The 16,703-nt window shown below is 43.7% G+C and overlaps 1 protein-coding gene across 3 annotated transcripts in view; it reads right to left on the minus strand.

Moving 5' to 3' along the window:
- Nucleotides 1-15,729, minus strand: part of map3k1 (mitogen-activated protein kinase kinase kinase 1, E3 ubiquitin protein ligase) — a 44,731-nt gene extending 29,002 nt beyond the window's left edge. For 2 of the 3 annotated variants that reach the window (XM_066711470.1, XM_066711469.1), the window contains exon 1: nucleotides 15,166-15,729. In XM_066711470.1, the coding sequence (XP_066567567.1) occupies nucleotides 15,166-15,680 (515 nt within the window). In that variant the 5' untranslated portion in view covers nucleotides 15,681-15,729. Of the gene's footprint in view, nucleotides 1-4,701; nucleotides 4,983-15,165 lie in introns of those variants that run through there. The other variant, XM_066711474.1, reaches the window with a different exon arrangement.
- Between the last annotated feature and the right edge of the window lie 974 nt (nucleotides 15,730-16,703).

The raw sequence follows: 16,703 nt of genomic DNA on the forward strand, positions 1-16,703 counted from the left end.
CACAGATGTCCTTAGTTCACAGCAGGGGCTGAAGTTCTCCCTGTCCTGTCAATGAGATTCGATTAACGATGGTTGTGTTTGGGACTGTATTGCCAAATCCCAAAGAGAACCGATCATCTAGGCCATGTGACAGAATGGCCTGATTTGTTTTATAATATGAACTTGGAAATATGTCCACCTTGATGTGGCAACTCAAGAGATTCACCAATAAATATGCGGACGTGAACGACTGGGACTTCTGTGTGGTTTAATTAAATGACTGAAGAGCTCGACTTTACACTGGATGTGTGACTGAACATCCTCCGCCAGTTCCCAGCGACAGCAGAGGCCAGGCCTGCCCGGGACTGGTGCCGAAGAGTTAACGTCTCTCAGGAAAGGCACGTCTGAGTACCCCACACACAGGAACAGCCAGCCGCCGCTTTATTGGAAGTTTTAATCAACTGCATTGCGAAGCAGCGGGCTACGGGTTCATTAATAACTTGGCAGATACCTCCAGGTCAGACAGTAGAACAGAACAACTCAATAAAGCAGGGCCTGCTTATGAACCGAGGCACAACTCAGCACGCAATACGTCCCCCCTCTGTCCCCCCCCACCACCTGCTCTCTGCAGCCGCCTCACATTTTCATCTACAGAGCCATGTAGCCGATAATAAAAGGATTGAGAGAGACGTTTGGGGAACAAATGGTCCTAACCCAACTAAATTAAACACACACACACACACACACACAAAGACAGAGGAGAAGAAAAAAACTCAAACAAATTAAAACAGACAGAAGGAAGGAAAAAAATGCCTGCCGTGGAAGGACCCCAGGAGAGCTGGGATAAACAGATTCCTCGGCAGCTGTGGGGAAGATCGCGGTGTGGGACGCAGGCGTGGTGCAGTAAACACGCCACAGCGCTCCGAGAAGGAATGTACTCTTGCCAATAAAGTCACGGCACAAAAAGGGTGAGCGATACCTTTCAGTTGGCTTTGTTTGCTTTAGTTCCTGGCTTTAATGGTATCAGGGGACCTACTCAAGGCGACACCGCAGCCATCATTTAACCACAGCATTTGTATTGCTTCCTGGAGGGACTGACGGTGCACGCTCTCACTGCACTGTGTTTCTTGAAATGCACAAAGTGAGTCGCCTGTGTTATGGCGTCTGCTAATAAATGAAACAAATACATCAATACAGTGACTCCAGACACATACACATTTAATAGGTTCTCTTCCATGCCATATAATCACTTTTGAATTGTAATTATCCACTTTCTCAAGCACTCACAAAGAAATATACCCAAAGCACCTTATTACTGCTACAACGGTATTCCACTCCAATCAGCTATAATCCTTCTCTGTGGGCAGCGTTATAAATATTCTTACACTGTATGAAACAATGACTGCTTTAAGGAGAAGGTAGGCAGAAGCACAATTAAAGTGGCTGGCAATGAATACCAGCTGTTCTACAGCAGAAGGACTGAATGACCACAGCCAGCAATCTGCACTGCCTTCATCCCTGCCCACCACATCGCATTTCTGCAACGTCTTCACAGAACCATGTGACCTCATCTTGCCCCCCCGACCGCAGCAGCAACTCACAGCCAGACGACGCATCCTGTAGCTCTTTAATCTCCTCCAGTCCAGTACAGACTGTTTTAAAACCAGACAGGTTTAATGCTAAGCCAATTAGAATACACACGTGGAATTAACGTGTGCAGGTAAACTACCCAGCTGGGTTTGAATTCATGCTCAGTGGCAAATACGGCACAACATGGAAATCAGCCAAACTTTCCATTTCAGGCATTCGGGTTAAAAATAATTTCATTGCAAGGTCTTCAATTCAATTCAAGCAGACAGTCTAATTAAGCTTCCGAGTTTCTTAATGCAATATTTCAAGGAGATGTGACATGGCAAACAGGAACCACCTCACACTGACTCCATCCACTTACTGACTCTGGTTACTGTTGCTAGGTTCAAAAAACAGGCTAAAAACGCAGTGGCATCTCTGCTTGACCTACCAATTAACTTTTCTGCCGGGCTCTCTTCCATATTGACTGACTATGGGGCAGAAACAATGGGCAGGATAGCATTTGCGATATAGATAGACCGAAAGCAAATTTTCTGGCACTTGTTAAGGCCTGCGGGGAAAAAGCTTGCCAGAAGGTGCTTCAAAACGGCACCTGCCATTAAAAAGGTTTTCCATTAAGTTGCTGGAGCAGCGAATTTTGTTTCCCATCACTTACGGCAGGCACTATAACAAACAGGCACACAGAGGCTAGAAACCACAAGCGACCGAGAACCGGCAAATGGATTTTCTGACGCAGAGAAGTGGTTGGGAGTCCAAGAGCAGGTCCTCGTCAGTGTGTATTTTTTGTTGCAGGGAGTTAGCTGACTGCAATCTGAATTCCACCCCATTGTAATGAATGGAATAGCTGCATTATTGAGATTGATGATGTACATCCCTGGCAATCCAAACAAACTCGTTGTTCAGAGTATTTTTCTGACTATATTTGATATGATTATACAATGTCTTTTCTTCTTCCACATACATTAAGGAAGTCTCTTTGTTTAATCTAATAATCTGATGATCCCCCGTGTTGACTTTTCACATGTAATCTGGAGCTTGCCCTGTTCGGCTGCTAAGTAAACAGAAACTGGGAGGCAAAACTCACACGCTATCCGGCATGTCTAGGGAGGAGGGAAATATTCAGGCCTTTGTTGAGGATGGCCAGAGATGAGCGGAGGGCTTTAACACTCAGGAAGCCCCGAATGGGCAGCTAGATAAAACACTCGGCCCCAAGTCTAAACTCCCACACTGGGCTAGGCTCACTGTCTGCAGGGAGCTGATTTCCCACTGATTAGCAGAACATACAGTCCTCATAATATTAAAAATGGATTCTGGTTTTCAAATCAACTGCAGCATTTCCATAAAACATGCACTCTCCAGCTTTAATTTTGTGTTTGTTGACGCAAATTACATTTCATCAGAAGGTACCTTTCTGAGTGACTGTAAACAAAGTGACCATGTTTACAAATAATTACATTTTAGGAGTAAAAACGGCTTGTTTTTCTGACACAAAGTGCAAACTCAGGCACGTTTCCAAGTCCTAGACACGTACACAAACACAGCCCGCACACGCACGACAAAGTGTAACATTTTGGTTTTCAGAGTATGTTTTATAAGCAACACAGCCCCAAATAAAGTGTAAATTCTTCGGTTTATATCATAACCCAACTGCCATGACAGACTTCAACCTCTCTCCTGCTAAATGGAGAGTGCCAATTGACAAAGAAGGTGGCTTCTGACCTCTGTGTGAAGAATTCAGTTTGAGCGCATTTTTTCCTTGCACTGCCTGGCAACTAAACATTTCCAAATGCCTCCCGACTCCGGCAGCCCTTGGCAACTGCTCATTATACACCATTACCCACTCACATCCCCGTGAGGCGTTCGGCTCCGTTTTAACCTCGACCCTAAATCCATCCAAAACTATCAACCAACAGCAGACCACAGGTGACCTATTCCGGGTGGCCAGAAGTCACTCCAGACACCAGGTTTTCAAAATAATAGTGAACATTTGCGTTTAGAGCATATACATTTAATCAGAACTTCATCAAAAAAGCAGAACTCCGGCCCCCAGCGCAAAGGCACCTGAACGGTGGTCTGACTTGCTCATACCTAGGACTGTTGTTCTGCATTCCTCTCACGGTTTTATTGTTTTATAAAGTAATCCAAACATCGCTACTACAACGCCAACCTCATTCCACAGATTCGGCTTTCCTACCGGCACAGCATCAGAGGGTAAAGTCCCCTGGAATCGCGTCAGACAGAAGATCTGTTAGATTTGCGAACGGTCTAACCGGTGGGAGCACCTCCCTTCCTCAGTTTCAGGGTTCACCCTGTCCGTCACTCCCTGTCAGAAGCTCAGTTTAATTCAATGCATGGCACTCAATTTCAAGAGGAAAAATAAATAAAAAGGAAACATGCGCACACACACACACACACACACACACACACACACACATCTAAAAATCTTATAAGGAAGTAAAGCAAGTCAAAAGTACAGACAGTAGTACCAGCACACTTGCATATTTATAAACTACCAAAACCAAGTTTGAATAGACAACACAAATCCTATACCATATGTAAGTCTGCGGTTAGTAGATCGCCAGAGCCAGGCAGGCCCATATGTGGTATGCTACGTAAAGGAAAGGCAGGTTGTGTGGAGTGCAGCACGCCCTGCTCTCTGACACAACCTCTCCATCTAATCCAGACACAACAATGGAGAGGATCAGCAATACCTTCAGACAAAGGTGCAACACACGTAATCTGATTTGTTTCCCGTGAAGAAATGGAGACACGTGATTTCAAAGCGGAAGTCGGTGAACTCGTTAGTAGGAACAGGGAGAGCTTTAATCCGGCAGGACGAAGGAAAGCGTTTTCCATGATTGAACCTCCTGCAGCAACCCTAATATGCAGCTTTTGGCCTGAAGAACTAGCAATGGAAGATGATTGTCTAGCTTGCTGGCGATGGTTTAATTGATTTCACCAAGATTTTAAATAATCTGACTAATTTAATTTCATAAAACTGTGAGAGAAAAGAAAACCTGTATAAGATTATTTCACTGCGCTCATGGTCTTGGTGGAGATCGTTAAGCTGTCAAACACAGTAAAGCAGCAACAACACAAACACAGCACGGTCTTGAGCTAATTCTCTCTTACTTCCAGTAATCGGGGCACTTAGCTCCAGCTCACTCTATTACTGTAAGGCATCTCACGGCACCTTGACTTCACCCAGGGATCAGTTTCAGGCTCTGGAAGCTCTGGTGTCACATTCCACACCGGCACTTCACTCCACTCCTCCTGGTCACAGGTCACCGTCGCATCTCGAACATAAACACCACAATCCACCGAGAACTACAGCAGCTTGCATCGCTCCAGCAGGAGCCATTCGAAGATGCCGGTGGAGAAACAGAACAGAACAACCTGCAGTCATTGAGTAATACAATAACTCTTGAAAGCTGCCTACTAATCTCGCTCTAATGAGAGTCAGCTGATTGTGCAACCTTCTCAGACAGGGGCGTGTGCCAGCATTTCATTTCCACAACGCCAAGAAATCCGTGGACACACAGACTTTTTAAAGAGCTACCCACTAAAGGATACGGAACATACAGTATAGAGACGGTTCAGAACACACACATATATATATATATATAGTTAATTAACAAAACTACTCACTCCCCACTGATTTGGCTTTAGTAAGACAGCCCAATAAACAAGAGATCCAAATAATTATCCATAATAGCCTTCTTAAAATATTATAGGGGCTGGATTTTCAAGGAGGATGGAGGTTTACCCCTCTATGAATCTTACTCAGGAGTTATTGACACCTGCGGCAGGCAGTCGGGCGGTCACTTATGTCAGCCCAGTCACTGTTAGGGAGACTGCCCTCACTGGAAGTAACGAACACATCAAGGAAAATACAGCAGCGCACAGAGACCGGGGGCTGGGGCAGATAATACATACTGGACTTCCAGTTCTGTAATGTAATGTTATGAGCTCCAATCTCAACCTACAGCTGCCAGTTGCCCATCTGAGAAACATTTATCACATGTGTGGTCTCATCTCATTCCCAATTAGGAATAATAATTACATGACACATTCTATTTCCTGGTTCCATTTTACTCGTCCTTTTGACGTGGAAGTGCAAGCTACATTGTTTTGTTAATCATGGTGACAGAGCGGTGCATCTTTAGCATTAGAGTTGATACACACAGTCTAATTGCACACATCATGTTTAATCCCTTTACTCACTAAAACCTTGTGGGAACTGAGAGATGAAACTCTCGAAAACCAACGCTTAATCAGAGTCCAATAGCTGTGCGTTTACAGTTGGTGGGCTTATTAAAAAAATATAAACAAAAAGACTTCCATGCAGTTATGGGGTAAGTAACTAATTGGAAAACATGTACAGTGAGGGAAAAAAGTATTTGATCCCCTGCTGATTTTGTACGTTTGCCCACTGACAAAGAAATGATCAGCCTATAATTTTAATGGTAGGTGTATTTTAACAGTGAGAGACAGAATAACAACAACAAAATACAGAAAAACGCATTTCAAAAAAGTTATACATTGATTTGCATGTTAATGAGGGAAATAAGTATTTGACCCCTTCGACTTAGTACTTGGTGGCAAAACCCTTGTTGGCAATCACAGAGGTCAGATGTTTCTTGTAGTTGGCCACCAGGTTTGCACACATCTCAGGAGGGATTTTGTCCCACTCCTCTTTGCAGATCCTCTCCAACATTAAGGTTTCGAGGCTGACGTTTGGCAACTCGAACCTTCTGCTCACTCCACAGATTTTCTATGGGATTAAGGTCTGGAGACTGGCTAGGCCACTCCAGGACCTTAATGTGCTTCTTCTTGAGCCACTCCTTTGTTGCCTTGGCTGTGTGTTTTGGGTCATTGTCATGCTGGAATACCCATCCACGACCCATTTTCAATGCCCTGGCTGAGGGAAGGAGGTTCTCACCCAAGATTTGACGGTACATGGCCCCGTCCATCATCCCTTTGATGCGGTGCAGTTGTCCTGTCCCCTTAGCAGAAAAAAACCTCCAAAGCATAATGTTTCCACCTCCATGTTTGACGGTGGAGATGGTGCTCCTCCAAACATGGCGAGTTGAGATGATGCCAAAGAGCTTGATTTTGGTCTCATCTGACCACAACACTTTCACCCAGTTCTCCTCTGAATCATTCAGATGTTGGCAAACTTCAGACGGGCCTGTACATGTGCTTTCTTGAGCAGGGGGACCTTGCGGGCGCTGCAGGATTTCAGTCCTTCATGGCGTAGTGTGTTACCAATTGTTTTCTTGGTGACTATGGTCCCAGTTGCCTTGAGATCATTAACAAGATCCTCCCGTGTAGTTCTGGGCTGATCCCTCACCGTTCTCATGATCATTGAAACTCCACGAGGTGAGATCTTGCATGGAGCCCCAGACCGAGGGAGACTGACGGTTATTTTGTGTTTCTTCCATTTGCGAATAATAGCACCAACTGTTGTCACCTTCTCACCAAGCTGCTTGGCGATGGTCTTGTAGCCCATTCCAGCCTTGTGTAGGTCTACAGTCTTGTCCCTGACATCCTTGGACAGCTCTTTGGTCTTGGCCATGGTGGAGAGTTTGGAATCTGATTGATTGATTGCTTCTGTGGACAGGTATCTTTTATACAGGTAACGAGCTGAGATTAGGAGCAGTCCCTTTAAGAGAGTGCTCCTAATCTCAGCTCGTTACCTGTATAAAAGACACCTGGGAGCCAGAAATCTTGCTGATTGATAGGGGATCAAATACTTATTTCCCTCATTAACATGCAAATCAATTTATAACTTTTTTGAAATGCGTTTTTCTGGATTTTTTTGCTGTTATTCTGTCTCTCACTGTTAAAATACACCTACCATTAAAATTATAGACTGATCATTTCTTTGTCAGTGGGCAAACGTACAAAATCAGCAGGGAATCAAATACTTTTTTCCCTCACTGTATACAATCGAACCACAACACAACAAAGCTCCAACTGTAGCGGATGTAACCTCAAGATCAATAGAAAGAATAATAGATATCTTGATAAAGAGTTATTTTGTGTGTTCATTATCAAGACATCAGAACTGCGCCTGACTTAGGGGATGGGGGGGAAACAAAGGCATAAGAATATTCCTCCGTTTTTTGCCATTGAAACCAACAGAAAAACATGACCACCCAATTAAAATTAAAAAAAAAAAAATCACTAAAAATCTCCAACACGCCAATGAATGGACTCAAAACCAGAGAAGACTGAAAAGCACCTGCCGTGTCGCACAAAATCCGGAAATTACCTGGTGCTCGAATCACTCACTGTGCTGATGGGTGGGCTGCCACAGGTGTCTTAGCAGACCATTTAAAACCAAGAAGAACAACAACAATACAGCCAACTTATTGTGTTTCCTCTGGTGCCAACAGCAAAGGCATGTGGTAGCTTGCTGTATAATTAGCTCCTATTGAGGTATCTTCACTTTATATTACAAAGAAGGGAGTGGTTTTCCAGGCTTAACTACTATTTCTGATGACTATGCAGTTTGGCTGTTTACGACACTGTAACGAACAGGAATTACATGTGACAGGATTGGACTAAATATTTTTTTAACATGAAGCAATAGATCCTGACAGACAGTCATTATTAGTCCTGTTTGAAAGAGCGAAATAAAGCCTGGGGGTGGCCTTCGCAGAACTGAAGGGTGGAGTGGAGCACAGAGCAACAGTGGGGTCCAGTGGGACACACACACACACACACACACACACACGAGATTGTGGGTCTGGTGGGAATGGCACGCTCAAAAGTTAGACTTAAGAGTAAGGACATTTCAAAAGCACCGCTCACAATAATTCTCAAAAAGATGAACATTTTCAATTGCTTTTTATTCTTCCTAAATTTGAGTTCCCTAAAGCCGATGTGTGTAAGAACCAATTCAATCAAACAAACAAATAAATATAGGATTATTTCACAATTCATTCGGATCAGCTGGGAGGAGATACCCAAATTAAGTGGGTATTCTACCTCCAGCACAAAGACTGGCTCACGGTTGCAAAGCCTGTACAGACAGAAGAAACCATCTCACGTGTAAAGCGACGTCCTTCAGTACAAAATAGAAAGCCACATCCGGTGGAAATAAAAACGCCATTCTGGAGCTGAATACGCCCATCTGAGAAGTCCCAGGATCTTCCGCTGCGAGGGAAAGCAAACGCCCGGGTGGCTGAGTTTACTACCCAAGCCGAGAAGCAGGTAACGTGCAGGTTAAGCACGAACTTTGTATTCAAGAGTGCAAACCAGGCATGGCCAGCATGACACAAATGGTGTAAAATGCTTATTTTATTATCAATAACGGCTTCATCCAGTACAGGGTGTAAGCAGCTTGGCATAAACACAACCCTCCACCGTTGTCACGCCTATAGGTTAAGACATCTGTGCAGAGGAAATTCCTGACTTTTACATTAGACACCAATAGGTAAAAATATATATTTGATTCATCCATAGACTGCTTTTCAAGAAATTCAGAACACAAATCAAACCTTTATGATACATTATTCCTAATTGAAAAGATAACGTCAGATAATGAGATAATGTCACGTGTCGCAGAGTATACAAATGATCGGATACAACAATCGATTCCAGGATGTTTAGAGAGAAACCCCAAACCTGTACCAAGTAGCACTGGTCCTGACTAAAACATTTATTGTCTTGATTTTCCTACCTATTCATTCCTCACATCCTGTTATACGTGTTACGTGTAGCAGTAACAGTTGTCCTTGCCATCTGCTAGAATTGTTTTTTCCCCACGTTAAATAACATTTACATCAAAAACTGCATCTGAAAAACGATTCCCCAAGCAAAGTGCATGTAAGCGATCATGGGCAGAAAGTGAATGCAACACAGTCTGCCGTTCAAATCACTTCTCATTTTCTGCTTTTCGTTTCCATAGCCTGTGATTTCCCACAACAGCAAGTTAGTGTTGCAACACAACACACAGGGTAGGAAACACAAAAAGACACACGAAATATCCTGAAAATGCGGATGATAGAAACTACAGTTTTCTCTTAAGGGCCGAGTTTCTTAAGACTCCATGGAGCCCCCGTCTAGAAAAAAGGACAATGTTCTGAATTTGATTTCTGAAAGTCCTGCTGCACAGGAAATCAGGGCTATTATTTTTAAGACAGGCACTGTAGCGAGCTTTCTGGCAAACCGGTCCATAAATGAAGACAACGCAATGTAGTTACATTAAGTTGTTTATTTACTTTTCTCATGCCTGCCTTTAAAGTGTAAAAACATGTTTTTGTACACGACTGCAAATCACAATGAGGAAAAACAATCGTACAATACAGCGAAGGGGAGTGCTCAACTCTCAAGTGGCAAATGCAATTCAAAACATTTTTGTGTAACCTTGTACAGTTCCATTTAAGAAAGAATAATCTTGCTCAAGGCCCACAGACAAAAATAAGGAACTAAAAATACTGCACAATGTCTCTTATTCTGATAGATTGAGGCCAGCATGAAACATTTCTGCATTTATTTTTTTGGAAATGGTTTCAGTTAAGGATCAAAGTACAGCATAACAGAAACTAGTTAAAAATATTTTAAGAACTACTACATTTATTTTCAAAAGAGACGGGGGAAGGAAAAAGTTATCCAGTAATGAAAGTTAAGGCAAGGGCAGTTAAAAGTCTACTGCAGTATTTTCCCCCTGAGGAAACAGACTATTAGCCAACATACTGGTCAATGTAACATTTGCTTGCTTGCTTGTTTGTTTTTTTAAGCATCAGGACTGCTTTTCCCGAACTATCCATTTCTATGCAATTCAAATATCTATCTGATTTTAACCCGATCGTACTTGGCTGAATTTGAAAGAAGCTGAAGCTCTAGATTTAACACAGATTTGATTTTTATATATTTTATCTAATGCTTTAGATTAGAACATATTTGAAATCAAAACCTTCTCGACGCAAAGCAGCACTGAATGACGCGGGCGGTCTGAGCATAAAAACACAGCGACACTGAACTGAACAAGTCTGCACCTCATGACTGTTATGCTTACTTTGCATTGTGTGAACACGAGTACCGCAGACAGCCGTTTCCACCCAGACCTTCACTAAAAAGACAAGATAGATACGAGCACTTGCATTTATTCACTATAATGTTCGAAATAAGCCTGAACATTAACCTGAAGCACAATGAAGCCCATCTTGAAAGCAACAACACATTTAGGTGATGTATAAACTCCTCCTTAAAAACCTAAACAGTAGTGCCTATTGAAGAACACAGAGCTTGCAGTACACAACCACGCACAGAAATAGTCTGTTAAAAACCCATTCTTGAATCCCCCAATGTGAAGCGATTTTTTAAGAATGTCCTCGCCTAAGGCAAAAGCCATAATAACCACTTCTCAGTCTCAAGAAGACCTAATATAGCCCATTTCTGATGCACTGTGACTGCAATTCATAGTGCTTTTTCATTACAACCTCCACAAGCTGTGAATTTAGTCTACACACCAGTTAATTCTTATATTTTGTTTAAATAAGAGTATATTTACAGAAGAACAAGCTTTCAGAGGAGCCAAAGCAGAAGATTTTTTCTTGCATTTACATTTTTCAGTTTAATACTGTGCCTCTATTCTTTCACATTACTTATATCTTAGTGTGTCCCAGCTCCCTAATGCCTGCTATCAGCCCAACGAAACCAACCCTCGGAGGAGTTTCTGTCAAAGTTTGCACAAAATGCAAAACACTGTCAACAAACATTAGTGGAGAGTACAGGAACTTTCTAGTACCCGCCCCTAAAGAAACCCAAGAACAACTGTTTGATACTACGATACATTGTCTAACAAGTTTAATATGCATTTACTGGAATACAGTTCAGGAGTGCAGCGAGTCAGTTTCTCGACTCAAGCTCTCTGTGCAGACACTGAGCTCAGAGGAAACCGTGACCTAGCTGTGCAATTGTCTCTGGAGGCTGGGAAGGAGTCTTCAAAAATAAAAATCAACTTCACTGTACTCACGCTCAATTGACCCTCTCCCTACATCTCCATTTCCTTAACCCTAGTGAAGCTGGAACACTGTGTAGCAGAGGCCCGACAGGTTTCTAATTTGGCCTCCGATCACAAACGTCAAAATCTTCAAACACACGCCATTTGAGCAGCAACATTGTTTTGTTTGTTGGTTAGATTTCCAGACCAACGGTGGTTATTTACTGTATAAACCTATGGGTCACGGTTTTCCCTGCTGTTTGTGATTCAGCTTGACTGTGGTGAAGAGAAATCTGTGCCAAGCCTTGCACAAATTATAAACATGTCAGTGCCATACTAGAATTAGCCATCTGGAATCATAATCACAGGTCAAAGCCATGACTAAGGACTGCATTCCAGCCCACCTGAAGTGTAGGTTATATCTTCAAGTAACCATGACTAGAGGGGCAGGGAAAAGGCAGCCCGACGTGTCAAATACATGTCAGGTCATACATGCGCAGACTGGGAACACAGGCAGAGGAACTGGATGGGAGGATTCGGGTTCTTCCTCTTCACCCAAAACATACTGGCACACGAATAACTTGGGCTCCCCGAACAGAGGAGCACCTCCCATTTCACACGTACAGCACAGAGGAGCTACGCTCTCTGGAAGTGTTAACACCAGCCCAGCATGCAGTCCTGCTCCTCAGAAAGTCATACAACGGACAGGGAACTGATGTGAGGGTACCTGGCCATCACGTGTATTGATTGCTATGAAGAGATGCTTTCTTTCACTCCTGCAAACCACTGAGATTTTGCATGTGGCGTCTCTGCAGTTAATGTAGCAGTGTACCAATGAGGAACCCGAAAGCCTGCCAACGTCACAGCGTTGTACTGATTTCCTTCTATTTTATTTTTAGGAGTAGCAATCGTGAACAAATGGCTAGAGAAGAAGTTCAGCAACCCAGCACTGACGAACGTCTTAGCTGCTGAAAGGAAACACCTTTAGAGGTGAAATACAGGGCAAAAGCTCTGCATTGAGAAACTGCAATGTGTGCCGGCCTGTCCAGACATGAAACTGAGCACTTGAATGGTTTCTAAGGCTTTTATATGGGAGTACAAGTTTGTAAACGATGCTACCGACATGCTTAGTGTTTTTTTGCATGTATAAGATCAGCAATACGCATTATTATAAACATATCAGCATGGGGGGGACTCTCTTCATTATTAGGACATTCATTGTGCACCTGGTTTCCTTCTCAAAGCAATATCTAAACCAGTGGTTCCCAAACCGGTCCTGGGGGACCCCCTACCCTGCTGGTTTTTGTTCCAACCGAGCGCTCATTTACTTAATTGAACCCTTAATTGAAGTAACAATCTGCTTAGATTTTACTTTTTAAATTGTGTAAGAAAATAGTTGTTTCTTCAATACGTTTTTTAATATAATTCTATACTTAACTTAAAACCCCTACTGTTTAAAATAATTAAAAGTCTCTGATTTAGGAAATTATTAGTTCAATTAAGGGTTCAATTAAGTAATTGAGAGCTCCGTTGGAACAAAAACCAGCACGGTAGGGGGTCCCACAGGACCGGTTTGGGAACCACTGGTCTAAACAAACAAACACCACAACAAAAACATCTGAACTGGGGCTGGGTAACGGCTAAGTCACTCAAATCTTTAATACCATGCAGTTTTTAGCACCGCAAACAGGAAAACCCACTGCCTATCAGTTAGTCTAAATATTTTAAACATAAAAAGGCATGGCTAAATCAGGCTGCAGTATCAACTACCGAGAACTGAAACGTCCTGAGAATTTATAACTATATAAACACAGCACCAGCCATAGAAGGGAAACCAAGGGTCTCTCTCTACTGGAAATCAGGCAAAGGGCCTATGTAAACGGTGATAAAACACATTTATCAGCCTTTTTTTTGCATTTTAAAGTCTAGGCCATGTGTCACACTGAAATGACTTTTCTGTGCAGGGGACGTGCTTTGATATGAGCAGAGTTCAAGTACATGACATTGGGTACATGGGTTTTAGATTTCTGAAAACAAAAACAAAAGTATATCCCCCTACACTGGTTGTTTTAAAATGCCAAAGAGCTGCCGATAATAAAGACATGATCATCAGAGGTGGATATTCCCCCAAACCTTGACCTATCAGAGAAATTTGCAAAGACGGAGTCCGAGACAAACTTACAAGACATCTCCAGAGTTTAGCAACAGTGATAAGGATAAACAGCCAGCAGATGGGTCTTATACGTAATGGCACTGCTGTCCGGGGTTTCCTTTAGTCACAGTATAATGAATCAGTAATAAGTGGAGCTGTTTTTGAGTCCTTTCTCTATAAAGCGATGTAACCCAGGTGTTGTGCGTTTTCCAAGACAAACATGACACCCAAATGCCATGCGGACCGCCTTTGATCTTTTATCATCATCTGTTATTGTATCTATTCGTCATGCATTATCTGTCCAATCCCCAATCCTAACTCTCACAGCACAATCACATTTTACTAATTTCGCTGCTTGCTTGTGTGTCAATGGTCACAGTAATGGATTATCACTATATTTTATAAGTCATTTTCCCTCCAAAAACAAACGAATTGCATGTATCTATTTGTTGTAACATTGATATGTAGCAATAGATCATACAGACAGGCGTTCCAGTTCCACAAAGCATTCGATAATCGAGAAAATTAAATGAATATAATAACATTACACATTTGAAGTCTTCTCTTTCGTTTAGTTTTTTCTCTCAATCTCAGCATCAGGAAGAGGGGAATAAACTCGTCTTTGCTCACATGCTCGGTTTGCACCACACTTGAGAGCAGAAGTGTGGGGGCACACAGGACACGCATGTTTGTTTTCAAAAACAATTACTTTCATGGTTTTAGTGGTTTGCAAAAAAAATTAAATGTATACATTATGGAAGCTCACAAATTAAAGGTGGCGGATTTTAAAATGCACACAAATCCGGATCAACCGGACAGTGTTATTTATAGTATATATATGTATATATATATATACACACACACACAAATACATATACATACTGATATATATACTTGGGTTCCGCTAAATACAAAAATAAAGCCGGAACTAAATCGAGCCACATGTCGGCGGATCGGAGCTGCACATCTCCACTGCTAAACTGGGAAGCGACTGGGGAATGACAAACAAACACACATATGCCAGGCTGATGACACACGTGTGAACATGTGAGAAATCATATTTAATAACCTTTAGATCTAAGGGTTATTAAAAAGCACACAATCCCAGTGTCACGGGAGCTGCGTTTCTGAACAGATGTGGCGCCGCTCACAGCCCGAGCACGCAATTAGCTGATTACACACATTAACGGCGGATCAGCCGCGCAGCCCGGTGTGTGCATCTAACGACACGAAACGCATCTGAGAGCCGAGCCTCTACATGGGATTTCGAAATAAAACAAGTGGGGGACAAATCCTTATGCAGCATACATATATAGTCTCCCGGTACAGAGAGCACTGCCGCGGCGAGCTGGACCGAGCGGACCGGACGCCTGGGTCCAGTCTCAACAGTGCAGCTCAGGCAGACGGAGCACAAAGTTTATCCAGCAACTCTCACAACTTTACCCGCAGCAGCGCAGCACGATCCTCCCTCCATTCAAGCCCCGCTTACCTATTTGCTGCGGAGCTCATATCCAGTAAAGTCCAGTGGGCACCATGGTCCGCACCGGGGTCAGCGCTGCCTTTCCCGGGGGCAGCAGGGCTGTTCACCCCGTCCTGAGCGGCTGCGGACACGCTAGCGGCATTGAGCGCCGGGGGCTCGGGCTGAGGGGCGCCGCCGGACGGGCTGCTCTGCGGGACGGGCGCGCCGGGCTGCAGCACAGCCGCCTGGATGCCCCCGGGCGAGGAGACCGACAGGAAGTGCAGCTGCGCCGAGATGGGAGCCGTGCCGGTGTCGGGCGACAGCAGCAGCGCCTCGGCTTGGTCCAGGTCTACGCTGCGGACCTTGCGCAGCTCTTTGCGCCGCCACTGAGACGCGCTGCCCCCGCCGCTGCTCTTGACCGTCCCGGGGCCGCTCGGGAGGCTGGGGGTGTGGGGTTGCGCCTGCGAGGGGTTGCCCAGGCTATTGCCGTTATTCAACTCTGTTATTCCCGACGACGAGGTCCGGCTCCCCGCCGCCGCCGCCATTTTCTGTCCCGGAGTTTCTCATTCGGGCTCTTCGGGAGAGGGAGCGGAGCGGACGGGGGGAGGGGATCGGGGCGGAGCCGGCGGGCCTGGCGGTGTTTACATACCGGCGCCAGTGGCGTAGCGGGGGCCACGTACTCTGCGTAAGTCCCCCATAGAGATGGCGGGGCTGCTGTCCGACGAGGGGGGACGTCGGGGCGATTCACGAAGGGCTAGCGCGGCGCCGTAAATGCTCCTGCTAGAAGTTGCATGGTGATGTGCAACAGCGAATGGTTTCTGGTTTTCTGCTGCATGTCTTGTGTGAAATAGAAATTATAGTATGGTATGTTCACTCATCATTCTGGCCACGTGTAGTGCATTAACTAAATAATAATCATCATCATCAGCTCATAATCATTTTCTGCACGTACTTGAGTAGAAGCCATTGGTGCAAGTTCAGTTCCCCAATAAAGGCTTAAAGTCGGGCGAGATGCAAGTAAGTTACAAGCAATCATTCAGTTTGCAATCTCCATTACCTTATTACCTTATAACATGCATTACCTTGCATGTTGTGCATTATAAACCACTATCTGCATGGCACACACTAATACATTTTTGAAAAACTTAAATTTTAATGTTAGTATACAAATGTTTTAAATCCTATTAATGTATTCCACAGCAATACTATAAATAATACAGCCTCTCCCTACATTCTCCCATTCAATCCCATACATCTATAAATCACTCAGTTCATTAACCAAGAACTTCCATGACATTTGGGTTCAAACAGAAGCCTATTCATTTTCTTAACTTCTAAGTCCCAAGACAGATACATTGAGTTTTTGGGAGGCATGTTTTTTTTTTCCCCTTAGGGGGAATCCTCTGTTTTGCATACAAGATAAGTCATTAGCAGCAGATGCTGTATTTTCTCTGGATGTGTGTTTTTTTTTTTTTTTTTTATGTAAAGCCATATGACTGAAATCTAGGCAATCAATCATCTGCTGGACAAGAACTCTGTCAGAAAGCAGAAAGCTAAGCCGGACAGAT

Source organism: Amia ocellicauda, chromosome 8 (genome assembly GCF_036373705.1).
Source record: "Amia ocellicauda isolate fAmiCal2 chromosome 8, fAmiCal2.hap1, whole genome shotgun sequence".
NCBI lineage: Eukaryota > Metazoa > Chordata > Actinopteri > Amiiformes > Amiidae > Amia > Amia ocellicauda.